Source organism: Tachyglossus aculeatus, chromosome 21, assembly GCF_015852505.1.
Source record: "Tachyglossus aculeatus isolate mTacAcu1 chromosome 21, mTacAcu1.pri, whole genome shotgun sequence".
Lineage (NCBI taxonomy): Eukaryota > Metazoa > Chordata > Mammalia > Monotremata > Tachyglossidae > Tachyglossus > Tachyglossus aculeatus.
This window is the reverse complement of record NC_052086.1, coordinates 58454230-58477483: the sequence shown is the minus strand read 5'-3', so window position 1 is coordinate 58477483 and position 23254 is coordinate 58454230. Positions and strand designations below refer to the sequence as shown.

The following is a 23254-nucleotide window of genomic DNA, read 5'->3' as shown; positions in this document are numbered from 1 at the left end:
TGTTAAGCATTTACTATGTGTTAAACACTGTGGTAGATACAGTGTAAACAAATCAGATTCCATCCCTGTTCCACATAATGCGTACAGTCTAAGGGGGCGGGAGAACAAATACCTTATCCACATTTTTGCAGATGAGGAATCTGAGGCAGTGTAAATGACTTTCCCAGGGTCAAATAGGCAATTGGCGGAGCTGGTATTTAAACTCAGGTCCCCTGATTCCAGGCCCGTGCTTTTTCCACTAGGCCATTCAACTTCTCTCAACCCTGATTATATACTAATTTTGATAGTTTTATTGCATATTCTCTGGGTGCAGTGCACTGTACTAAAGTCTTGGGCAGGAAAACCAGAAAGAAATGTTGCATTTGCAGACTACATGTAGCTCACACTTTAGGGAGACATAAATTTAAATATTAACAATCCGTGTTATAAAAATAATCAAATGTACAATTTAACAAACTTACATATATGTGCTAAGGATGTGTTATAACTACATAAGTGCTGGAAATGGCCAGTGAAGTTGTACAGTTTGGGTGTTGGGGGTTTAACAAGGAAGACCAGTTGGAGGAGGTGGGATTTTAAGGGGGCTTCAAGTATGGGGGCAAGCTGTGGTTTGAGGCATTTGGTGAGGGAGAGAGTTTCAGGCCAGTGAAAACAGCCTGAGCAAGGGGATGGAAACAGGGAGACTTGAAAGAGTTGGTTATAGGAGATACCAACGCCCTCTGCAAAATGTGAGCAAGCAAAGCAGATTGGAATTGTGATTCCATGCGTTCAAACTCTTATGTTCCAAATGTGGTTTATTACCAAGTTTGGCAACCCTCATTCAAAATGTTGTGTGTTTGGAGCACATTTTGCCTCTGTTCTCTTGGAGGACATAAAGCACATGTGCCCAAACCATTCATTCAGTCAGTCGTATTTTTTCATGCTTACTGTGTGCAGAGCACTGTACTAAGCGCTTGGGAAGTACAAGTTGGCAACGTATAGAGACGGTCCCTATCCAACAGTGGGCTAGTAAACTGTAGCACTTAGGAAAATGCCAGGTACCCCAAGGACCCTCAAAAAAGATTTGGTAATATTGAGGAATGTCTTCATGTTTATTCGTTCTCAGCAATTCTTTACTGTAAGCATTATAAGCCATTTATTTTTGTAGCCAAAAAGCTCATAGGCTGTCATTCTCCTCACTGTGACCAGCCCGTTGGGCTGTCTTGGTTTCTCAACTGATGATGGACATTTAATTCAGTCCTGCTTCCTTCTCAGAGCTGAAGGGAACAAAAATAGGAGTTATCCAAGTCACAAGGAAATAATCTTAGGAATCAAAAGAAAGCTGGCAAACAATTGGCTTTTCTGAAAACCGAGAATACTTCATGCCGAATGAAGAGTTAGACAGTAGAGAAACTTAAAACTGTGTCACTGGGAATTCAGGTATTTCCCCCATCTTGCTTTTGATGTTTCTATAAACTGAGAGCTAACTCACACTATTGTAGTTGATGGAGAAGTGGAGAGGGGATACTTAGGCCCACAAAGTTAGGAGGAAAAGGTATTGCAGAAAACAAAAGGGAAAGGGGAGGCTGGGAAAATTGAACTCTGTATCTGCCTGTACTTAGCTATGGTAATTCCATCCTTGTTTTTCTTTTCTATTGAACTGGGAAAACAGAGAAACCTCTTCAAGGAGAAATCTTGCTTGCTGAGATAATCTTTGTTTTTGTTCTCATTTGAAAAGCCTGATCCAAAATGAAAAATCTTCTAAGAAAATTCAGTGTGTTCAATTTTTTAAGAGTCTAATGTAGAGAGGAAGAAGATAGCTGGTAATGACCAGCAAATATTATTCAAAGGCTACTGTTCCTCACTTGTTTGGCACTCTGAGTTGCTGTACTTTGACCTCTTTTTTTTTTCCACTTATGCAAAGGCCTCTGTACCATTTTCTATATCCAGTGGCATATCCTGCAGTAGGCTCCCAGCCAGATACTCTGTTAATGGAAGACAAAGATCTTTTAGAGTTGTTGCCAGCTTGTACTTCCCAAGCACTTAGTACAGTGCTCTGCACACAGTAAGCGCTCAATAAATACGATTGATTGATTGATTGATTAGAGAAGCAGCGTGGCTTAGTGGAAAGCACATGGGCTTGGGATTCAGAGAATGAGGGTTCTAGTCCCAGCTCCGCCTCTTTCTGCTTTTTGACTTTGGGCAAGCCACTTAACTTCTCTGTGCCTGTTATCTCATCAGTAAAATGAGGATTAAGACTGTGAGCCCCATGTGGGACAACCTGATTACTTTGTATCTACCCCAGCACTTAGACCAGTGCTTAGCATATAGTAAGCACTTAATAAATACCATAATTATTATTATTCTTTATACAAGTGATTATTGTCACCATTGAGGGAAAGGAAGATGGGTTGGAGCACAATCACCAGAAAGGGCAAAGTGAGGACAGCAGTGAAAATTTTCATCTTGTTTAGTTATCTGATTTAAAATTACTATGGGTGTTTTCCCTTCCTTTTCAGCAACCCAAATCTCAAGTTCATCCTGAATTCTTTATCTGACTAGACATTGAAATAATTTTGCTACTAAGCTAGTTATAAAAAATGTCTAAAAACATTTGGCGGCATAATATAATGGAAATTATCTCTGAGGAAAGTCAGAGGCAACCACACTCAATGTGAATCAGCAAATGCACTTTTTTAGGCGAGTGTCCCTTTGAAAAGCTGAAATTATTTCACACAGACCAGTTGTAGTATTGCATCAGGTTTTTTTTTGTGTGTTTTTTTTTTATGGTATTTGTAAAGTACTTACTATGTGTCAGGCCCTGTTCTAAGGCTAAGTATTAGTCAGGTTGTACACAATCCCTGTCCTATATGGGGCCCAGAGACTGAGTGGGAGGGAGAATAGGTATTGAATCATTATTTTACAGTTGAGGAAACTGAGGTAAAGAAAAGTTAAGTAACTTGCTTATGGTCACACTGCAGGCAAGTAACAGAGTTGGGATTAGGACCCATGTCCTCTGACTCCCAGGCTTGTGTCATTTCCACTAGGCCACACTGCTTCTCCATTGTGATATTTGATGTCAAAACACAGTGCCATAAAGCAGTGTACTTTCACTAATATATCACAACATAGTTTCATCCTTAGCATATGGCTCAGAGATTAAAGAAAGAAATGACTAATGTTCTGACACTCATTATTTAAGAATCTTCATTTTTCATTCTCAAAAAGCCCTTTACAACTTATAAATCCAATTACTATGGTATTTAATCACGTATCTATCTGCTTCACTCCTCCCCTCCGAGAGGGAAAACTTATTTTCCACCGTTTTACATAAACTGAAAGAGTGAAGGAAGAGATTGCCGAAAAGAAGTCATTTGAAACATGCTATAATTCTGACTCCACTATTCTCATTAAACTCATGCACTCCCCAAGAGATGTAAGGGCCTCTTTGGTTCTAAGATTATAGTATTCCATTAAGAGGTTATGTCTTGTTTCCCTTATATTTCTCTTCTCCCAGAAATTCATTAAAAATAAATACATTCCAGTCTCTTTTTTTTTTTAAAAAAAAAGGCATGTAAGCACATACTATGTGTCCAACACTATTCTAAGTGCTGGGATAGGTTCCAGTTAATTAGATCGGACATAGTCCCTGTCCCGCATGGGATTCACAGACTAATCAGTCAGTCAGTCAAGCATATTTATTAAGCGCTTACTGTGTGAAGGTTAAAAAATTATCACACCTATTTGCATCCAAAACAAGGGCCTCCCCTTGGAAATATTTAGATTGTTTATAAAATGACAAGGTGATACTGTCCGACAAAGCATTCCAAATGTTTGTGACAGTATTTTCCTTTTAAAAAATATCCTCAAGTTGAGGGTATTTACATTAATAGAAGGATTAGCTAATTAAGTGTATCGCCTGCAATAGTTCTGTTGAGTATAGCTTCCTTGCTTTAAAAAAGGGGGACATTGACTACAACTGTTCTTACAGTTTTGCCTTCCAAAATTCAAACAAGTCCACCCTGGCCTTCATAAAATTAGCACTACCAGCAAAGGCAGGATGGTCCTTGTGACTTTTTTCTTGGCCTTGTTGCTTATTTTGAAGAATTATTGAGATCTGTGACTAAATTATTTAGTATATTCCCCAGGACAAGGCTTCACACTGCAGTGAATTTTTTAAGTTATAAAAAAGGTTTGAGAGAAACATCTGATTTTTTTTCCTTGTTTTCACTGAACTTGGATTTCCATAATTTGTAATGAGTGGGAGCCCTAAGTAGTTTCTGTAGTCCACAGAAGCTCCCCACAGTTAGAATAATAACAATAACAAGAATGATGACATTTGTTAAGCACTTACTGTGTGTCAAGCGCTGTTCTAAGCACTGCAGTAGAAACAAGAGAAATAAGGTTGAACACAGTCCCCGTCCCACTTGAGGCTCACAATCTTAATCCACATTTTACTGATGAAGTAACTGAGGCACAGAGAAGTCAAGTGACTTGCCCAGGGTCACACAGTAGACAAGTGGCAGAGCTGGGATTAGAACCCAGGTCCTCCTAACTCCGAAGCCAGTGCTCTGTCCACTAGGCCAAGTCCCTTTGGTGTGCACAATAACCCCCAGTCATTCTGCTTCATTTGTGTTCTAGTGAAGTAGGTAAAAGGTGTTACGTATATTCACCATTGGAGAATGATCAGTGGCATATTTTGTCCTATTGTAGAAAAGCAATAGCCATTTTGCAGAGGTTGATATTGCAAAAACTTCATGTTGAGGAGTACTTGGAACTCTGCATGAAATTCAAATGAAAGCCACACATATGATTCCCAAAAGAAACTTTTGGAAAATAAGGATGGGAGTTAATTACTAAAAGGGAGGTACTTGCCCCCCTCTTCTTTTGACTTAAGTTTATGCGATGTTACTCTTAAAAGTAAAAACCCCAAATGCTGTGCTTGTTCAGTTTCCTACTTGAGCAGGCCAAAAGGCTTCCGTTGTTGAGTGACAGTTTTTATTTTGAGTAACGGTGGTTACATGGAACTCTCATGACTCCAGCTTTATTCATCACCTCATCAAATGCCCCTTTGCCTTTGCTTGCACAAAATGTAAATTCATTACCTATTTTTATAATTTTATCTTTGCTCTTTTTGAGTCTGTGCCCTTATCTCTGTCTTGTTCATTGTAGCTTTCTTAGATTATAAAGCTCTGAAAAGTCTAGGGGCTTTTGTCTTGTCTGTGCTCTTGTGTGGGGCCTGGCACAGGGCAATTTGCAAATAGGTCTTTATAGGTGGTTTTGGTGATGATATTTTGGGTGCCTGAAACAAATGTTGGCAATGGTATGACGTCAAATCCCTTTAAATTCAACTCCCTTTAAAAACAACTGTCTGATCTCCTGCCATCTGTTTTCAGAAACCTCATTCTGCTCTCGATGGAACCTTTGTTACTGAGCATGGGTCTGGGAATCAGAAGGACCTGAGTTCTAATCCCGGCTCTGCCACTTATCTGCTAGGTGACCTTGGGCAAGTCACTTCACTTCTCTGGGCCTCAGTTACCTCATCTGTAAAATGGAGATTGAGATTGGGAGCCCTGTATGGAACAGGGATTGGGTCCAACCCGATTTCCTTGTATCCACCCCAATGCTTATTACAGTGCCTGGCTCATAATAAATGCTTAACAAATACCACATTATTATTATTATTATTATTATTATTATTAATAATAATAATGAATTAATTGCATGCTCCACCAAGGACTTAAGAAGGCTGGTTTTAGATCTAGTTCCTTTGACTCCCCTTTGTGTCACTAGGACATGAGAGCTAGCTGGTGGAGATCTTCACCCACTGGCTCTGATTTCAGAAGCATCTGAATCACTGAATTTAGATCCTGGAATTCCTTTGGAGGTGAAGCTCCCTGATTTCATTGCTTCGAAGGGACTCCCTGCTATCCCTGCAAGGGCCTGCCTTCCCTGAAGTCCCTGGTGCAGATGCATCCATTGAATTGGTATATTTCTGCTTCTTGTCCATTCATTGACTTAATTTCAAATGTTGTGTTTAAGTTTTTTCTTATACCTACCTGGAGAGCATAGCTATACTTCCCATAATTTAGCACCCTCAAGTGGGTTAATTGTTTTTGAAATTCGTAGCTTCAGTAGAATATTCCAAAACAAACAGGGACCTACTGTGGAAAATGTCTGTCCCGGAGTTACAGAGTTTAGTTTAGGCTCAGTTTTCACCCATGAGGAGTTTCAACTAGAAGGAGAGAAAAAAACAGGTGAAGTTGTATTCAACGTGGCCACAGATTGAAAGCCGGCTGAAATTACAGAATATCAAGAATGTTCTTTAGAATTTAGGGTTGTATATTTTAGGGAATGGAATTTGTCTCCATTTTGTATATTCATTTTTGTAATTGTTAAATGTCCCTTGCCCCTCCCTGTAGGAGTATAGGAGGGGTTGAAATAAAGGACACTTGTGATTTTGCTTTTCAACACCGTGGCAGGGTAAGGTGCAGAAGACAAATGCAAATGAGGTGTATTATTAACAGATTTGTCTTTCCAATTTGTTCTAATCCAACGTGTATGCTTCTGGGTAGTGAAACAAATTTCAGTTTATTTCAGTTTGGTCATTTTTTTAAACTTAGTCTTTTCATGATTCCAGTTCATATAGTGCCATCTTGTGGTAACTTTGTAACACTAAAAACTTCAAGATGCTGATCCATCTTTAGTGGCCTTCCTCTTCCTATTCATTAATTGAATAGGATTTATTAAGCGCTTACCGTGTGCAGAGCACTGTACTAAGTGTTTGGAAAGTTCAATACAATCCCTGCCCACAGTGGGCTCACAGTCTTTCTTATTTCTGGACTAATTCCTAGATTTTTTGATAAGAGTATATTTTATCACAGACAAAAACATGTGGACAGAAGCTTGTCCTGGGCAGGAAATACATCTGCTAACGGTCTTATATTGTACTCTCCCAAACACTTACTACATCATCATCAATGGTATTATTAAGTGCTTACTAAGCATTTGAGAGAGTACAGTACAATAGACTTGGAAGACACGTACCCTGCCCACAATAAGCTTACAGAGTAAAGATACGGGCAGGGACTCACTACAGCCATTCCCTGATACCTTGGTCCTTGCAAAGTTCCATCCTTCCCTGGATGGCAAGGGGACGGGCCTGGTACTGTGTGCAGTAAGCGTTCAATAAATACAATTAATTGTTTTTTTAATAATATTTGTTAAGCACTTACTATGTGTCAGGCAATCTTCTAAGCGCTGGGATAGATTGAAGGTTATCAGGGTAGAAACAGTCCCTGTCCCACATGCAGTTCACAGTCCAGGTAGGAGGGAGTAGGGTTTAAACCCCATTTTACAGCTGAGGAAACTGAGGCCCAGAGGAGTCAAGTGACTTGCCCAAGTTGACACATCATCTCTGGGTTCTTGGCTCCAACCTGTTAAAGAAAGTTTCTAGTTTCTGGGATGACGTGGGTGAGAAAAGAAGCCTTTTACTTGTGAAATAGTTGTGCCAGTTCTCCCTGTAATATTTCAAGGATTTACACTTTCCTCAATCAATCAATCAGTCATATTTATTGAGCGCTTACTGTGTGCAGAGCACTGTACTATGCGCTTGGGAAGTAAAAGTTGGCAACACATAGAGATGGTCCCTACCCAACAATGGGCTCACAGTCTAGAAGGGGGAGACAGAGAACAAAACCAAACATATTAACAAAATAAAATAAATAGAATAGATATGTACAAGTAAAATAAATAGAGTAATAAATATGTACAAACATATATACATATATACAGGTGCTGTGGGGAAGGGAAGGAGGTAAGGCGGGGAGGATAGAGGGGGGAGGAGGGGGAGAGGAAGGAGGGGGCTCAGTCTGGGAAGGCCTCCTGGAGAAGGTGAGCTCTCAGTAGGGCCTTGAAGGGAGGAAGAGAGCTAGCTTGGCGGATGGGCAGAGGGAGGGCATTCCAGGCCAGGGGGATGACGTGGGCCCAGGGTCGATGGCGGGACAGGCGAGAATGAGGCACGGTGAGGAGATTAGTGGCAGAGGAGCAAAGGGTGCGGGCTGGGCTGTAGAAGGAGAGATGGGAGGTGAGGTAGGAGGGGGTGAGGTGATGGAGGGCCTTGAAGCTGAGGATGAGGAGTTTCTGCCTGATACGTAGGTTGATTGGTAGCCACTGGAGATTTTTGAGGAGGGGAGTAACATGCCCAGAGCGTTTCTGGACAAAGACAATTCGGGCAGCAGCATGAAGTATGGATTGAAGTGGGGAGAGACAAGAGAGTGTCTCTATATCATTACAACCTTATTCTTATGTGAAGAATCTTTTATTTTTAGTTTGTGTCCCTTGCAAGGTTCTCTTCAAACTCCTCTTTTGACCTGCCATATTTCCTGTTTGCATCAGCCTGCCTCGTTTTAGAGTTTTCTGTTCTCATTCAGGCATGCTTTCTGTCTTTGCTGGGATGTTGGCTTTGCCTCCAGGCGGAGGGCTCTGTTGGCTCTGAACTGTTTCTCCAGGTCTTTTGGGTGGGAAAACACTGAAACTAGCTACCGAATGAGGGTGTGGGAGTCTCCAATGTTGGACATGTTTAGAGAAAGAATAGGCAGCCCTCTGTCCTCCATATCTGTTCTAGACCCTTGCCTTCAGGGAGAAGCAGCATATCTTAGTGGATAGAGCACAGGCCTGGGAGTCAGAAGGACCTGGGTCCTAAACCCAACTCCACCACTTATCTGCTGTGTGACCTTGGGCAGGTCACTTAACTTCTCTGTGCCCCAGTTACCTCATCTGTAAAATGGGAGTGAAGACTGTGAGCTCCATGTGGGACACAAACTGTGTCCAACCTGAGTAGCTTGTATCTACAGTGTCTGGCACATAGCACTTAACAAATACTGTAAAAAAAAATTTAAAAAGAGTGACTAAACTAATGGCCAAACTAATGTCTCAAGGCCATAGTCTTCCACAGTTGTCCAGCTCTATAAGGGAATTTATCTGTGACCAGAACTGTCATTTACACAACATTGGGAGCACTAGTTTGGTATAGATTGCTGGAAGTTACAGTATAGCAAAATAAGATTCCTTCTAGGATTTTAGATCATTGTAAAATAATAGAAAATGAAAGCAGTGCAGAGTATCGTGAAAAGGATGTTAAATTCTTGAATCTTCCTTCCCTCTCCACAGTATTCTGTACTACAAAACAAAAATTATACAACTAAAAGAAGAACTGCACAAGTCAATACTGTTTCTCACATTTGTTCATTCATTCAGTCATATTTATTGAGCACTAAATGTGTGCAGAGCACTGTACTAAGCACTTAGACAAGACATTCCCTGCCAATAATGAAGTTATAGTCTAGAGGGGATTAAAAGCATGTGGCAATGTTGATAGTGGCCCAGTGTTAGCCTGGCCTAGTGAAAAAACTCCCCACCATTGGCTTTAAAGCACTGCATCACCTTGCCCCCTCCTACTTTACCTTGCTTCTCTCCTTCTACAACCCAGCCCGCGCAGTGATGTGCCTCCATCTCACCTACCTTGCACGGACCCCAGCCTACGTCCTGCCTCTGGCCTGGAACCCCCTCCCTCCACAAATTTGACAGACAATTACTCTCCCCCCTCCTTCAAAGCCTTATTGAAGGCACATCTCCAAGAGGTCTTCCCAGACTAAGCCCCACTTTTCCTCATTTCCCACTCCCTTCTGCATTGCCCTGATTTGCTCCCTTTGCTCTTCCCCCCTCCCAGCCCCACAGCACTTATGTACATATCTGTAATTTTATTTGAATTAATGCCTGTCCAATGCCCCCCACCTAGACTGTAAGTTCATTGTGGGCAGGGAATGTTACTGTTTATTGTTGTATTGTACTTTCCCAAGCACTTAGTACAGTGCTCTGCACACAGTAAGCACTCAATAAATGTGATTGAATGAATGAATGAATAAATGAATGAAAAGAGCATAGGACAACCCAGGTTTTGGCTCCAGCTCCACCACTGACCTGTTGTGTTACCTTTGGTAAGGTACTTATCCTCTATGGCCTTGTTTCCTCATCTGAAAAAGCAGGATAAGCTACCTGCCCTCTCCACCTCTTAGGTTGTGAGCCTGGTATGGGATAGAAATTGTGTCCTATCTGATTATCTTGCATCTATCCCAGCATTTAGCACATAGTGGGCACTAAATTAAATACCCTACCTACCTAAGGAACTTAATATTATCGGGTTCCAAGCTTCTTCTTAATCAGTGACTTTTCTTTGCAGACTGCTGATCATTTTTGAGTGGCCACCAACAAAGCAATCAAATAAATCAAAATCGTTGTCCCCTTTCCCTTACCAACTCTGGAGAATTAGACCCTGAAAGTACCTGCCTTTGGCAAGACCAAAGGCTTCTGGATTAAAGGGGGATTAGGTTAGGGTGTATGTCCTGCTTCCTTTATACCTGCTGAAATTCAGCTTGGAGAAATCAAACAAGCATTCTTAAGCCTGTTTCAAGCCACCATGCTGTTTTTACTTGCTACTGGCTCTGGCACTCAGATCCTGTTGAAGTTCTCAGCCACCTTATCAGTAGTTCATTAGCATTACAAGTGGAACTTTGTAACTGTTGAAGTTCACTAAAACCCCTAAAAGTGGTTACAGTGACATTTCCTGTGACGTGTTAATGATTCAGTAGGGGAGAAATAGGCAACCCAAGTTCCAGAGGTAGGAAATGAGAGGGTACCTGTTAAAAGACAGATTTTTCATCCCTGGATCGTGGAAAACCAACTTAGATAGCAGAAAGCAGTGGAAATACTTACAAGCAGGTTTGGAAAAAGTGTGGTCAGCAAGGGAAATCTGCACGTTTAAAAATGTATTGAGACTGCAGTTCTGTAGCCCTCTTACAGTCCTCTAGACTTAAAGCTTCTTTTGGGCATGGAATGGGTCTACTGACTCTGTCATATTGTACTTTCCCCAGCACGTAGTAAAGTGCTCTGCACATAGTAAGCACTTAATAAATACGATTGATGTCAGAGTCTAGACTGTAAGCTCATTGTGGGCAGGGAATGTCTATTTTATTACTGTATTGTACTGTCCCACGTGTTTAGTATGGTACTCTGTATACAGTAAGCATAGAGAAGCAGTGTGACTTAGTGGAAAGAGCGCAAGCCTGGGAGTCAGAGGTCATGGGTTCCAATCCCAGCTCCGCCACTTGTCTGCTATGTGATCTTGGGCAAGCCACCTAACTTATCTGTGCCTCAGTCACTCCATCTGTAAAATGGGGATTAAGACTGTGAGCCCCATATGGGACAACCTGATTACCTTGAATCTATCCCAGAGCTTAGAACAGTGCTTGACATATAGGAAGCACTTAACAAATACCATAATTATTATTATTGTTATTAATAATAATAATAATAATAAATACGATTGACTGACTGACAGTCTTCCCCAATGAGCCTGGTGGTTGAGTCAGAGTGGACGGGGCCTGGAGAGGAAGATACCCTACTCCCTGAAATGATGCCTTAAGCTGTGTAAAGTGACCATGATGTGGTAGTGGCAGCAACAGCAGACTGTATTCGCACCTGTACCTCCTCTGCAGCCCTGCTTCTTGCTGGAGTCCTAGCAGGGTTGGGGAATTGTACTTTCCAAGTGCTTAGTACAGTGCTCTTCACACAGTAAACATTTAATAAATACAGTCAAATGAATGAATGACTCCAGGGAGCCTGAGGAGCAGTGGCCTGGAAGAGCAAGGAGCAAATAAAAATTCAACTGGCATTGTTGATGCTGCCATATATGAGGGCTTACTGTGTGCAAAGCACTGAGAAGCAGCATAGTTTAGTGGATAGATCACAGACGTGGGAGTCAGAAGGACTTGCGTTCTAGTCCCGGCTCTGCTGCGTGACCTTGGCCAAGTCACTTCACTTCTCTGAGCCTCAGTTACCTCATCTGTAAAATGGGGATTAAGAGTGTGAGCCCCTTGTGGGACAGGGACTGTGTCCAACCTGATTAATTTGTATCTACCCCAGTGTTTAGAGCAGTGCTTGGCACATAGTAAGTGTATAGCAAGTACCATAATACCACTGTACTAGGCACTGGGAAAGAATACAATAAAAGTTGAACAAGATACATAGTCCCTAGCCCTTGGGGATCACAATCTAAATGGGGAACTAGGAGGCTGGTGGTAGTGGCATGAGGAAAGATTGAAATCGCTAAGATTCAAACACATAACAAGGATGCCCATAAGCATAATAACTCATCAAGATTGAGGTACAGAGAGTAGGTTGGTGTTAGAAGAGCATCAAGTCTAGGTTGGGTTGTCAAAGATCAGTGAGATAAGGTAGGAAGGGGAGAGCTGATTGAGGGCTTTAAGGCCAAGGGTAAGGAGTTTCTGTTTGAGGAATTGGATGGGCAACTGGCCCAAGGTCCTCCAAGGTACCACCCTCTCAAAGTCAAACGTTATCTCATGCTTACCCAAGTCAACAAGATGGAATTTGGAAGTGCAGGTGAGATGAACCACCCCCGCAACCAAAAGAGCCAGACTGACTATGGGCGGAGGGGGGAATTGGGTAAACTGAGGCCAGAAGTTGGAATGGCTTAGGAGCACAGGTAATAAGTATCTGCGGCCTCTGACCTTCTGGGTAGCGGATCGAGACTTGCAGCAGCCGGCTGCATGTCACCTTGGCCCAGAGTGTGGAATGCCCTATTTCCCTACACCAAGTGAGGAGCTATGGGATGGGTGAGTGTCCCACTGAACACTCATGGGGATGGAAGGTAGGACGCTTCGCCACGGCCATGTAACGCATAAATGTATTCCTCCCAAGTGGGAAGCGTTCATGGACGGAAGCTAGCTGCCTTGCCACATGCTGACAAGGTATAAGTGAATTCCTCTTGAGTGGGAAGTGTTTGCGGGCAGGACCTAGGTGTTTCGCTACACGCAAGTGCTGCCTCAGTATATTTGTCCTAATAGGAAAGCTGTACTATCAGTAAATAATCATTTTCCTCCCAAAAGTGAAGTTCAGTTCATCGTGTCCAAAATAATCAAGTGATTCAATCCTCCTCATGAATAAATTTTGTATAAAACTCATCCTTTTCTGTCCCCAATCTCCCCCTCTCACCGCGCTGATTCCCGAATGAACCTGTCCCCACATGATGGGTGATAGCAACCACTGCCAGTTTTTGAGGAGGGGGGAGATGTGAACTTAATGTCTTTTCAGATAAATGATCTGGGCAGCAGAGAGAAGCATGGACTGGAGTGGGGAGAGACAGGAAGCAGGAAGGTCAGCAAGGTCTGCTGATGCATTATTCAAGGTTGACTATAAGACCTTGAATCATCTTGGTAGCCATTTGGATGGAGGCGAAGGGGTGGATTCTAGAGATGTTGTGAAGATAGAACGGAGGGGATTTGTTGACAGACTGAATGTGTGGCTTGACTGAGGGATGACTCAAGGATAATGCCATGGTTATCGGCATGTGAGACAAAGAGGATGGTTGTGCTGCATGGAGTAGATGTGCAATAATAAATGCTGTTAACTAGATATCATTAACTTCTTACAAAATAATTTGGGCTAATGGGGCCCCCCAAAATATTTTTGATCCAGTGATGAGTTCATACTTGTTTTCTTTTATTTATTTTTCCTTATAGTGTTCCCAACTCTTGCCCAGCCAGTCCGCGTGGTGCTGGATCTTCAGGATATCGCTTTGTTCAGAACATTACCTCGGACTTGCAGCTGGCAGCAGAATTTGCAGCAAAGGCAGCTTCAGAGCAGCAGGCAGACACTTCTGGAGGAGACAGCCCAAAGGTTCAGATAGATGTGCCTTTCTTTTTGAGTAACTGACAATAATAGGCTCCTTATGTCAATGATAGAGTGCAAGCAGATAATGCATTTTAGTTATGACATTTTCTATTGTCCCAAGGTGGGCAGTAATGGAACTGCTCCAGATTTAGCACTGGTTGTCTGTTTCTTTGAGACAGGTCACTACAGAGCTATTTCTAGGAATCTACTGATGATAAGACCTTTTCAAACAAAAAAAATATAATTCTCATTTAAAGATCACTTCATCCTCATTCATTTTTATAAATCAGACTTGATTGTTTTCCACCTTGCAATATAGACTTTTCTACACTTTTGTAAAATCGGCAGGAAGTCGAGACCTAAGTGATCACTGAAACTACAGCTTCCCCCTAAGACTTGAAGTAGAGGGGATTATTCCATCTTGGGAGGAAGTGTGGTGCTGTATCAGACAGTTCAGGTGAGATTAAAGGAATGTGTAGACAGTACCCTCTTGGAAGAAAGATCTCTTCAGGGTCCGCAGAGATGTCACTGTAACCAAAATTTATGATAAGCTACCCTCTACTCTGTTGACTTCCACCATGCGAGTAAGTTATGCTTGTGCTCTAGATGATATTGTGAAATTACTCAAACCTTCTTTATGTGCTGTGTTCTTTTATTTTCCCCAGGATGAATCCAAACCACCTTATTCGTATGCTCAGCTAATTGTACAGGCTATCTCCTCTGCCCAAGACAGGCAATTAACACTAAGTGGGATCTATGCCCATATCACCAAGCATTACCCTTATTACAGGACTGCTGACAAAGGCTGGCAGGTGAGTCCTTAAAGTCCTCATGCAATACCCTGAAATTCTTGGAAGCACTTTTTTTTATGAGAGTTAAGCGCTTACTGTTCTAAGTGCTGAGGTAAATACAAGTCAGTCATATTGGTCACAATCCCTGTCCCATTTGGGGCTAATGGTGTAAGTAGGTGGGAGAACAGGTATTTAATCCCCATTTTACAGTTGAGGAAACTGAGGCATAGGGAAGCTAATAATAATAATAATAATGTTGGAATTTGTTCAGTGCTTAATATGTGCTAGGCACTGTTCTAAGCACTGGGGTAGATACAAGGGAATCAAGTTGTCCTACATGGGGCTCACAGTCTTCATCCCCATTTTACAGATGAGGTCACTGAAGCCCAGAGAAGTTAAGTGACTTGCCCAAAGTCACACAGCTGGCAAGTGGCAGAGCTGGGATTCGAACCACGATGTCTGACTCCCAAAACTGGGCTCTTTCCACTAAGCCACGCTGCTTCTCTGCTAATCAATCAATCAATCAATCGAATGTATTGAGCGCTTACTGTGTGCAGAGCACTGTATTAAGCGCTTGGGAAGTACAAGTTGGCAACATATAGAGACAGTCCCTACCCAACAGTGGGCTCACAGTCTAAAAGGGGGAGTCAGAGAACAAAACCAAACATACTAACAAAATAAAATAAATAGAATAGATATGTACAAGTAAAATAAATAAATAGAGTAATGAATATGTACAAACATATATACATATATACAGGTGCTGTGGGGAAGGGAAGGAGGTAAGATGGGGATGGAGAGGGGGATAAGGGGGAGAGGAAGGAAGGGGCTCAGTCTGGGAAGGCCTCCTGGAGGAGGTGAGCTCTCAGTAGGGCCTTGAAGGGAGGAAGAGAGCTAGCTTGGCGGATGGGCAGAGGGAGGTCATTCCAGGCCCGGGGATAACGTGGGCTGGGGGTCAATGGTGGGACAGGCGAGAACGAGGCACGGTGAGGAGATTAGCGGCAGAGGAGCGGAGGGTGCGGGCTGGGCTGGAGAAGGAGAGAAGGGAGGTGAGGTAGGAGGGGGCGAGGTGATGGAGAGCCTTGAAGCCGAGGGTGAGGAGTTTCTGCCTGATGCGCAGTTTGATTGGAAGCCACTGGAGATTTTTGAGGAGGGGAGTAACATGCCCAGAGCGTTTCTGGACAAAGACAATCCAGGCAGCAGCATGAAGTATGGATTGAAGTGGGGAGAGACACGAGGATGGGAGATCAGAGAGAAGGCTGATGCAGTAGTCCAGATGGGATAGTATGAGAGCTTGAACGAGCAGGGTAGCGGTTTGGATGGAGAGGAAAGGGCGGATCATAGCAATGTTGCGGAGCTGAGACCGGCAGGTCTTGGTGACAGCTTGGATGTGAAGGGTGAATGAGAGAGCGGAGTCAAGGATGACACCAAGACTCCGCTAAGTGACTTCTTAGTCCCAAGATCATACAGCAGGCAGTTGGCAGAGTGGAGGTTAGAAGCCAGATCATCTGTCTCCTAGGCCTGTGCTATTTCCACTAAACCATGCTACTTTCCATGCTGATTTCTTGGGATCTGTTGGATTGGAAAGCCAAGGAGAAGCAGTTGTTTCTAGACTCTAAGCTCCTTGAACTCTATTGTATTATACTCTCCAAGCGCTTAGTACAGTGCTCAGTAAATATCATTGATTGATTCATTTAGTTCTCTCTTTAAAACAAACCTTTCAAGTTTTTCTTGAAGATCAAGGAGATTTTTTTAGAGATGATTGGAGCACTTCCCCGTTAGATCCCATAGGACCTGTGTTCTCATATTACCTTCTCATGTGGTTTCTTTGCCACCTATTTTATTGCCAGGAGGAAAGGATGGCTATATTCATTCCCCCCACCCTCTATAGGACTTCTGAACACGTCTGTAAACTCTGCGTTACTTCCCCCTATTTGTAATTTATTTTATTGTCTCTCTGCCCTATTTGATTGTAAACTCCTAGAGACCAGGGATTGATTCTACTGACACTTTTGTACTCTCCCGAGAGTTTAGCACAGTGCTCTACACAGAGTAAGTGTTCAGTATATACCATTGATTGATTTAAATGTGTATGTGTGCATAATTTCATTTGTTGTGTGCCTTATTTTTCTTGTGCTTTAGTTCATTTATTTAGCCAGTATCTCTTCTAGTCGTGGCATTTTCTCTGTCAGTCTTGCTGTTTAGCCTTGGATAGTGATTGTCACTTATTTTCCTGAGTTTTTCATTTGTGTGATGGGATAACTATGATCTGTAGTAAGAAAACTCAGAAGTTACTGTGTTCACCATTTCTCTGAAACTCCAATAATTGACAAATGTGCTAGCCACTAGAGTTAATGAAGAACTCTATGTTGATTAAGCTGCAGTATCATTTTCTCTGCCATATGAGCAGTTCAAATCATCTGAGATTTTTATTGCTGTAATTCTGGTCAATACACATTTACGCTTATATGCTTGTGTGCTAAACTGAACGCCAATCAGTAAATGCTTCTGTTACTTTTTCAGAATTCCATTCGTCATAACCTCTCTTTGAACCGATACTTTATTAAAGTCCCACGCTCCCAGGAGGAGCCTGGAAAGGGCTCATTTTGGAGAATCGACCCTGCCTCTGAAGCCAAGCTAGTGGAACAGGCATTCCGAAAACGGAGGCAGAGAGGGGTGTCCTGCTTCCGAACCCCCTTTGGACCTCTATCGTCAAGGTAACTACCTTTGGTCCCCACTTCTTATTTCTTCACACTAAGTTTTTTTTTTCATTTGAAGTCCAAAGGAAGTGTTCTCTTGCTTTGTGTTGTGTTCTCCAAAGAAACTTGTATTCTAAAAATAATACTTGAGAACCTATAAACGTCTGAAAAGCTTTCAAAGAGTAAGCTGATACCTACCGATGTAACTTTATAATCCTTAAAACACAGAACATGTACACCAATTTATATGCTCTTTGAAGGTGTAGATATATACGTATATCCAGATCTTCAAATAGCATCTAAATTGGTATATACGTTGGTGTGTGTGTGTGTATGTACATATATATATATGTGTGTTTGTGTATATTTTATAGTCCTGTAGACTATAAACTCATTGTGGGCAGGGACTGTGTCTGTTATATTATTATATTGTACTCTCCCAAGCACTTAGTACAGTGATCTGCACATAGTAAGTGCTCAATAAATATGATTGACTACATATATTGCTGCAGTATTAATCATTGTATTATATATGTATAATATAAATATATAGCAGTTAGGATAATTAGACATCTTTATTGCTGTAATTCTGGTTAATGCATATTGATGCTTGTGTGCTAAACTGAACAACGGTAAATACTGCAGCAATTTGGGGAAAATTAATTTTTATTTCTGAAGTTTCGACTACTCCATAGAATATCCCTTTCCTTCTTTGGTAACTTCTGCCATTGAGAATCTCAGCAGAGATAGCAAAAGCCAAAGCTAAAAGTGCTTGTAAGGTCTTGAAAGCTCTGGGAATGTTCCATCAAAGCTTTACTTTCAAGAACATTAGTTATATTTTAAAAATGGGAGTGGAGAAGGTTCATTGTGTGATCAGTGCCATATTGTGCTGCTTTTTATATTTTTATTTAGTGATTGATAATCCCTACAGGGCTCAACATTTCCTGGAAATCTCTCCCCCATCCCTGTAATCCCTAAAATTTACTCCACCCAGTGTTACTTGAAGGTACTCAGCCCCCTCCTAGTATTCTTCCCTTTTCTCCCCTGACCTGTCTGGGGGTATACTCAAATGCCCCCAGATTTCCTTCACAATTCTAGGAAATCCTGGCATTTGGTCATGGAGTATAATCTGGGTGCTCTCTTGCTACAGCTCCACACTGCCCCGCAAAGCTTAGTTTAATTTTAAACACAGCTTGGTAGCCCCCTGCCTCCCCGCAACCCACTGAAGAAAAACAAAACACCCTGGCAGCAACAACTTGATGAGCTTATTTTTTAGAGCAGGAGTTTTCAACTTTTCTTTATAAACTATACTTTTGCCAACTCAGGGTTGCATCTGAAAATTTCACTCCTTCCATCCTTCCTTCAGTCAGTCGATCAATCAATCAATCAATAATATTCATTGAACTTCTGTTTGGGGCATATCATTGTACTAAACTTTGCTTCCCCTCCAGTTGTGTACTTTTCTATCAAGTACCTTTCTCTTCCTCATCTAGGCCTTTTATTCCCCTCTCTCCCCTTCCCTTTTCCCCTTCTCCCCGACCCATTATCCTAGAAATACTTGCCACAACACTAGAGAGTGGTGCAAATAATGAAAGAAAGCAGCTGCTGAGCAGTGCAGTCACTTATCGCTTATTACTGCCCTTTCCTGCTTCTTTAGGCAATCCTCTGGTGCAACTGTTCAGAGGCTGGAGAAAATTGGTTTTTCAGTTGCTGGGCATGCAAAATAGGGCTTTGTATTTCTGAATTAATGTCTCGTTCTCTGTTGTGTTTGCTCTTGGGAAATATATGTATATCAAATGGAAGCCGGTTAAAACTGAGAATTTTTTTTAGTGGCCAGCGGCAAAATCCCAAGTCATTTTCTTGGAAGGTGAGTGCTGTTGTCAATCACAGAATGAATGTTCCTGATGTGTTTTTAGTAGTCTCACTAAAACCTACAACGTCGTCTCACTAAATGTGCTTTAATACGGTGTGTCTATGTTGTTAGTTGTTCAGTGTGGTGCCAAAAAGTAGCAGTGTTGAAAATGTATCTCAGGGCAGAAGTAGCATTTGGAAACAGTTGGGGCTATATATTTTAGGGAATTTAATGTTTTGTTTGCTTTGTAGTCTATTTCATCCCCTGAGATGTGAGCCCTCTGACCTTTTTCTGATGGGTGCTGGTTGTGTTTTTGTTTTTCAGAAGTGCACCTGCTTCCCCTACTCATCCCGGGCTAATGTCTCCTCATTCTAGTGGTCTGCAGACTCCGGAGTGCTTATCGCGGGAGGGCTCACCCATTCCACACGACCATGATTTTGGGTCAAAATTAGCCTCTGTTCCAGAGTATCGTTATTCACAAAGTGCACCTGGTAAGGATCAGCTTACAACTCTTTACTGGGTTGATATTTATCTTTTTTCATCAACAGCGTGGGACTAGAGTTGAATCTTGACGTACAAAAAAGAAAACATCCTCACAAAAGTGGACTGCTTGTGAATCAGTCCGGGAGCCTAATTTATTTTCTCCCCTTCTTTACTTCAGGGTCTCCTGTCAGCGCTCAACCGGTGATCATGGCTGTTCCTCCCCGACCATCCAATTTAGTGGCCAAACCTGTCGCCTACATGCCAGCTTCAATAGTGACTTCTCAGCAGCCGTCCGCTCACGCAATTCATGTTGTTCAGCAAGCACCCACTGTTACCATGGTCAGGGTTGTGACCACCTCTGCCAATTCAGCTAATGGGTACATATTAACCAGTCAAGGCACAGCAGGAGGTGTCCATGAAGCTGGAGCAGTATTGGACTTGGGCAGTGAACCAAGAGGTAACCTATCTCTTTGGTAATTTGGTTAACACTCAATCGGGGCAATTTGGGCTCCATAAAAATGCACTGGGTTACACCGTGGCTACTAGGACTATAGAGACCACAGTAAATTAAAATCGAGAAATCTTTTAGTGTATTTTGATCGGAAAAATGTAACAAGGTGCTGAAGTGATAGACTATTTCTACCGCTTTGGACACTTGGGCATATTAAGTGCCAGGAATATGATCTTTTTAAGAAAATAAAATAAGCATCACCTATTTAGAAACATCTGTTCTCGCCATTATGCCATGGTCTCAAGTACAGTGAACACTGTAGGTGGAAAGTTATCACACTAATAATAACAATAGTAATATTATTACACTAGAGAAGCAGTGTGGTCTAGTGGATGGTGCACGGGACTGGGAGTCAGAAGGACCTGGGTTCTAGTCCTGGCCTGGCCCTGCCTCTTGTCTGCTGAGTGACCTTGGGCAAATCACAACTTCTCTGTGCCTCTGTTACCTTATCTGTAAAATGGGGATCAAGACTGTGAGTCACATGTAAGGCATCGACTGGGTGTAATCTGTTCAGCTTGTATTTACCCCAGCACTTAGTGCAGTGTCTGGCACATAATAAGCGCTTAACAAATACCATCAAAAGCCCACTAATAGTTTGTCTAATAAAAGCACATTTCTTTTTAGTAGTATATTTAGTTACATATGAAATTTGAAATATGGGGGGTAATTTTAAACAAGAAAATCCTTCTGTTTATATTGTATGTATAATGACTGGACAAAAGAGAAGAGCAGGATAATTAGCTATAAATGATAAGGTCACAAATTAGATTGTTTGGGCCCAACAAAAGAAATCTGTTTACTTTCTGGATGAAGGTCACTTATAATAATAATAATAGTTATTAGTATTAATCATGGTAATAATAAATTATTATGGTATTTACTAAGTACTTACTTTGTTCCAGAACCTTTACTAAATGCTGGGGTGGATACAAGCAAATGGAGTTGGACACAGTCTCCATCGTTGATGGGGCTCATAGTCTTAATCCCTATTTTACAGATGAGGTAACTGGGGCAAAGAGAAGTTAAGTGACTTGCCCAAGGCCACACAGCAGACAAGTGGCAGAGGCGGCATCAGAAATTCCTGTGCATACCTCAGGAATTTTAGGCCTATCAACATGCAGTGCCAGAAGGAGGATCTAGTTTGTTGTCCAGAGGAGTGTCAGAGAAGGGCAGTAGGTATCCCTGCTCCTCTCCACTGACAGGTTTCTTTCCAGGCCCCCTTGTGCTCTTCCCAGACTCCCCTATACTGGCCATCTCCCCCAGCTATTACTGCCATTTTCCCTTTGGTGGCTTTCACTTTCCCACAGTATCATCATACCGGTCATTTATCAGTGTCTATAGTCTAGTTGGAAAATAATTGGGGATTCCCAATATTCCAATAAGCAATCACCGTCTTGAACTCTGTGAATTTATTATCTCTCTATTTACTGTTCTTTTCAGCCCTTGAAATGTGGGGGTGTGCAAGCCAGAGGCTGTACCTAATCAGAGCTGGATCCCTTGGAAATCTTAACGTCCACATCCTCATCTTTTGATTTGGGTGTATTTAAACTGTGGCACACCTTCTTCCCTCCACAGTAGATTGGTGTTAATGATCAGGTAAAAATGAAACAGTGACCCCATAAGGCTGCATGTGATTTTGATGTGCGTTAAATTCTGGCAGGTTTGGAAGATAAACCTACCATTGCATTTGCAACAATTCCGACGGCCAGCCGGGTCATCCAAACCGTTGCCAGTCAAGTGGCTCAGGGAGTCCCAGGACAAACAGTCACCATCCTTCAGCCAGCCACCCCGGTGACCATTGGCCAGCACCAACTTCCAGTGAGAGCAGTGACGCAAAATGGAAAGCATGCCATCCCCACCAACAGTATCACTGGAAGCGCTTATGGTAAGGATAAAAAGACCTGGGCATTTTCCCCCTTTTAATGGGTTTATCTTTTTAGAAGAACAAAGAACAGCAGGGGATCCCTCTTCTTGGAGTTGTATCAGAAACCGGGCATATATATGCATGCATTAGTATATGCAGTCATTATTCCCACATCTATTGGGGAATACTTGGAGTTTCCTTACTCCTCCAATCTGCTAGGCCATAGCTTCCCCTCTCTCCCCACCGCCCCCAACACACCTTCCTTCAAAGCCTTCTTAAAATCCCGCCTGTTCCAGCAATTCTACCTCAGTTATCCATTCTCTGATTCTTATCACCCTTTCAGCAGCCTTTTACACTGCTGTGCTCATTCTCAGCCCTTGTGTAAATAGCCATATTTGATGTTTCTCTATCTGTCTCTCCTGTTACAATGTAAGCTCCCTGTGGAACAGGAAAAGAGTTTTGTGTTACTGTCCTAGTTTCCCAGAGTGTTTAGATCAGTGCACTATTCTCAAGGGCTCTATAAATACCATTACTCCTACTGATTTTGCAAGTTTCCTATATCATCAGTGTCGTATTTATTGAGTGCTTCTTGGGTACAGAGCACTGTACTAAACGCTTGGGACAGTACAGTATAACAGAGTTGGTAGACACATTCCTTGCCCACAACTAGCTTATAGCCTAGAGGGGCATCCTTTTTTCTTATTAAGTTTCTCAATTACCCAGAATACTACTGCCTCATCCTTGACCATTCCAATCTTATCTTTATGCATCCGTCCTCTTTAACAAAACTTTCCAATGATTGAAAGAAACTCATAGTTTAATAGCTTTAAGGAGTAGGTATTCATTGATAGATTTCCAATGCTTATGTAACCTCCCTTTTTAATAATAATGATGATGATGGCATTTGTTAAGCGCTTACTATGTGCAAAATACTGTTCTAAGCGCTGGGGGGATACAAGGTGATCAAGTTGTCCCACATGGGGCTCACAGTCTTCATCCCCATTTTACAGATGAGGGACTGAGCCTCAGAGAAGTGAAGTGACTTGCCCAAGGTCACACAGCAGACATGTGGCAGAGCTGGGATTCGAACCCATGACCTCTGACTCCAAAGCCCGGCTCTTTCCACTGAGCCATGCAGCTTCTCTCTTTTTGTCCATTCTTGCTCATTACCCTTTTCATATGTTTGTCCTTGGGCTTTCCTTCTTTGCAGAATATTTCCTACCAAATTTAGGACGTACCCTAGGACTTACCCTTCCTGCAAGAGCCGCTTGGTCTATGTCCCTCCTAGCTGATGTCTTTTTTTTTACCTCCTGCCTTTGAAATTTT

At 42.2% G+C, this 23254-nt stretch overlaps 1 protein-coding gene across 1 annotated transcript in view; it reads left to right on the top strand.

Moving 5' to 3' along the window:
- The window catches only part of FOXK1 (forkhead box K1), a 117738-nt gene that overhangs the window by 82888 nt on the left and 11596 nt on the right, over nt 1–23254 (top strand). The window contains exons 3-8 of the mRNA XM_038763270.1: nt 13578–13734; nt 14394–14540; nt 17043–17236; nt 19395–19561; nt 19732–20010; nt 21725–21949. Of these exons, the coding sequence (XP_038619198.1) occupies nt 13578–13734; nt 14394–14540; nt 17043–17236; nt 19395–19561; nt 19732–20010; nt 21725–21949 (1169 nt within the window). The remainder of the gene's footprint in view (nt 1–13577; nt 13735–14393; nt 14541–17042; nt 17237–19394; nt 19562–19731; nt 20011–21724; nt 21950–23254) is intronic.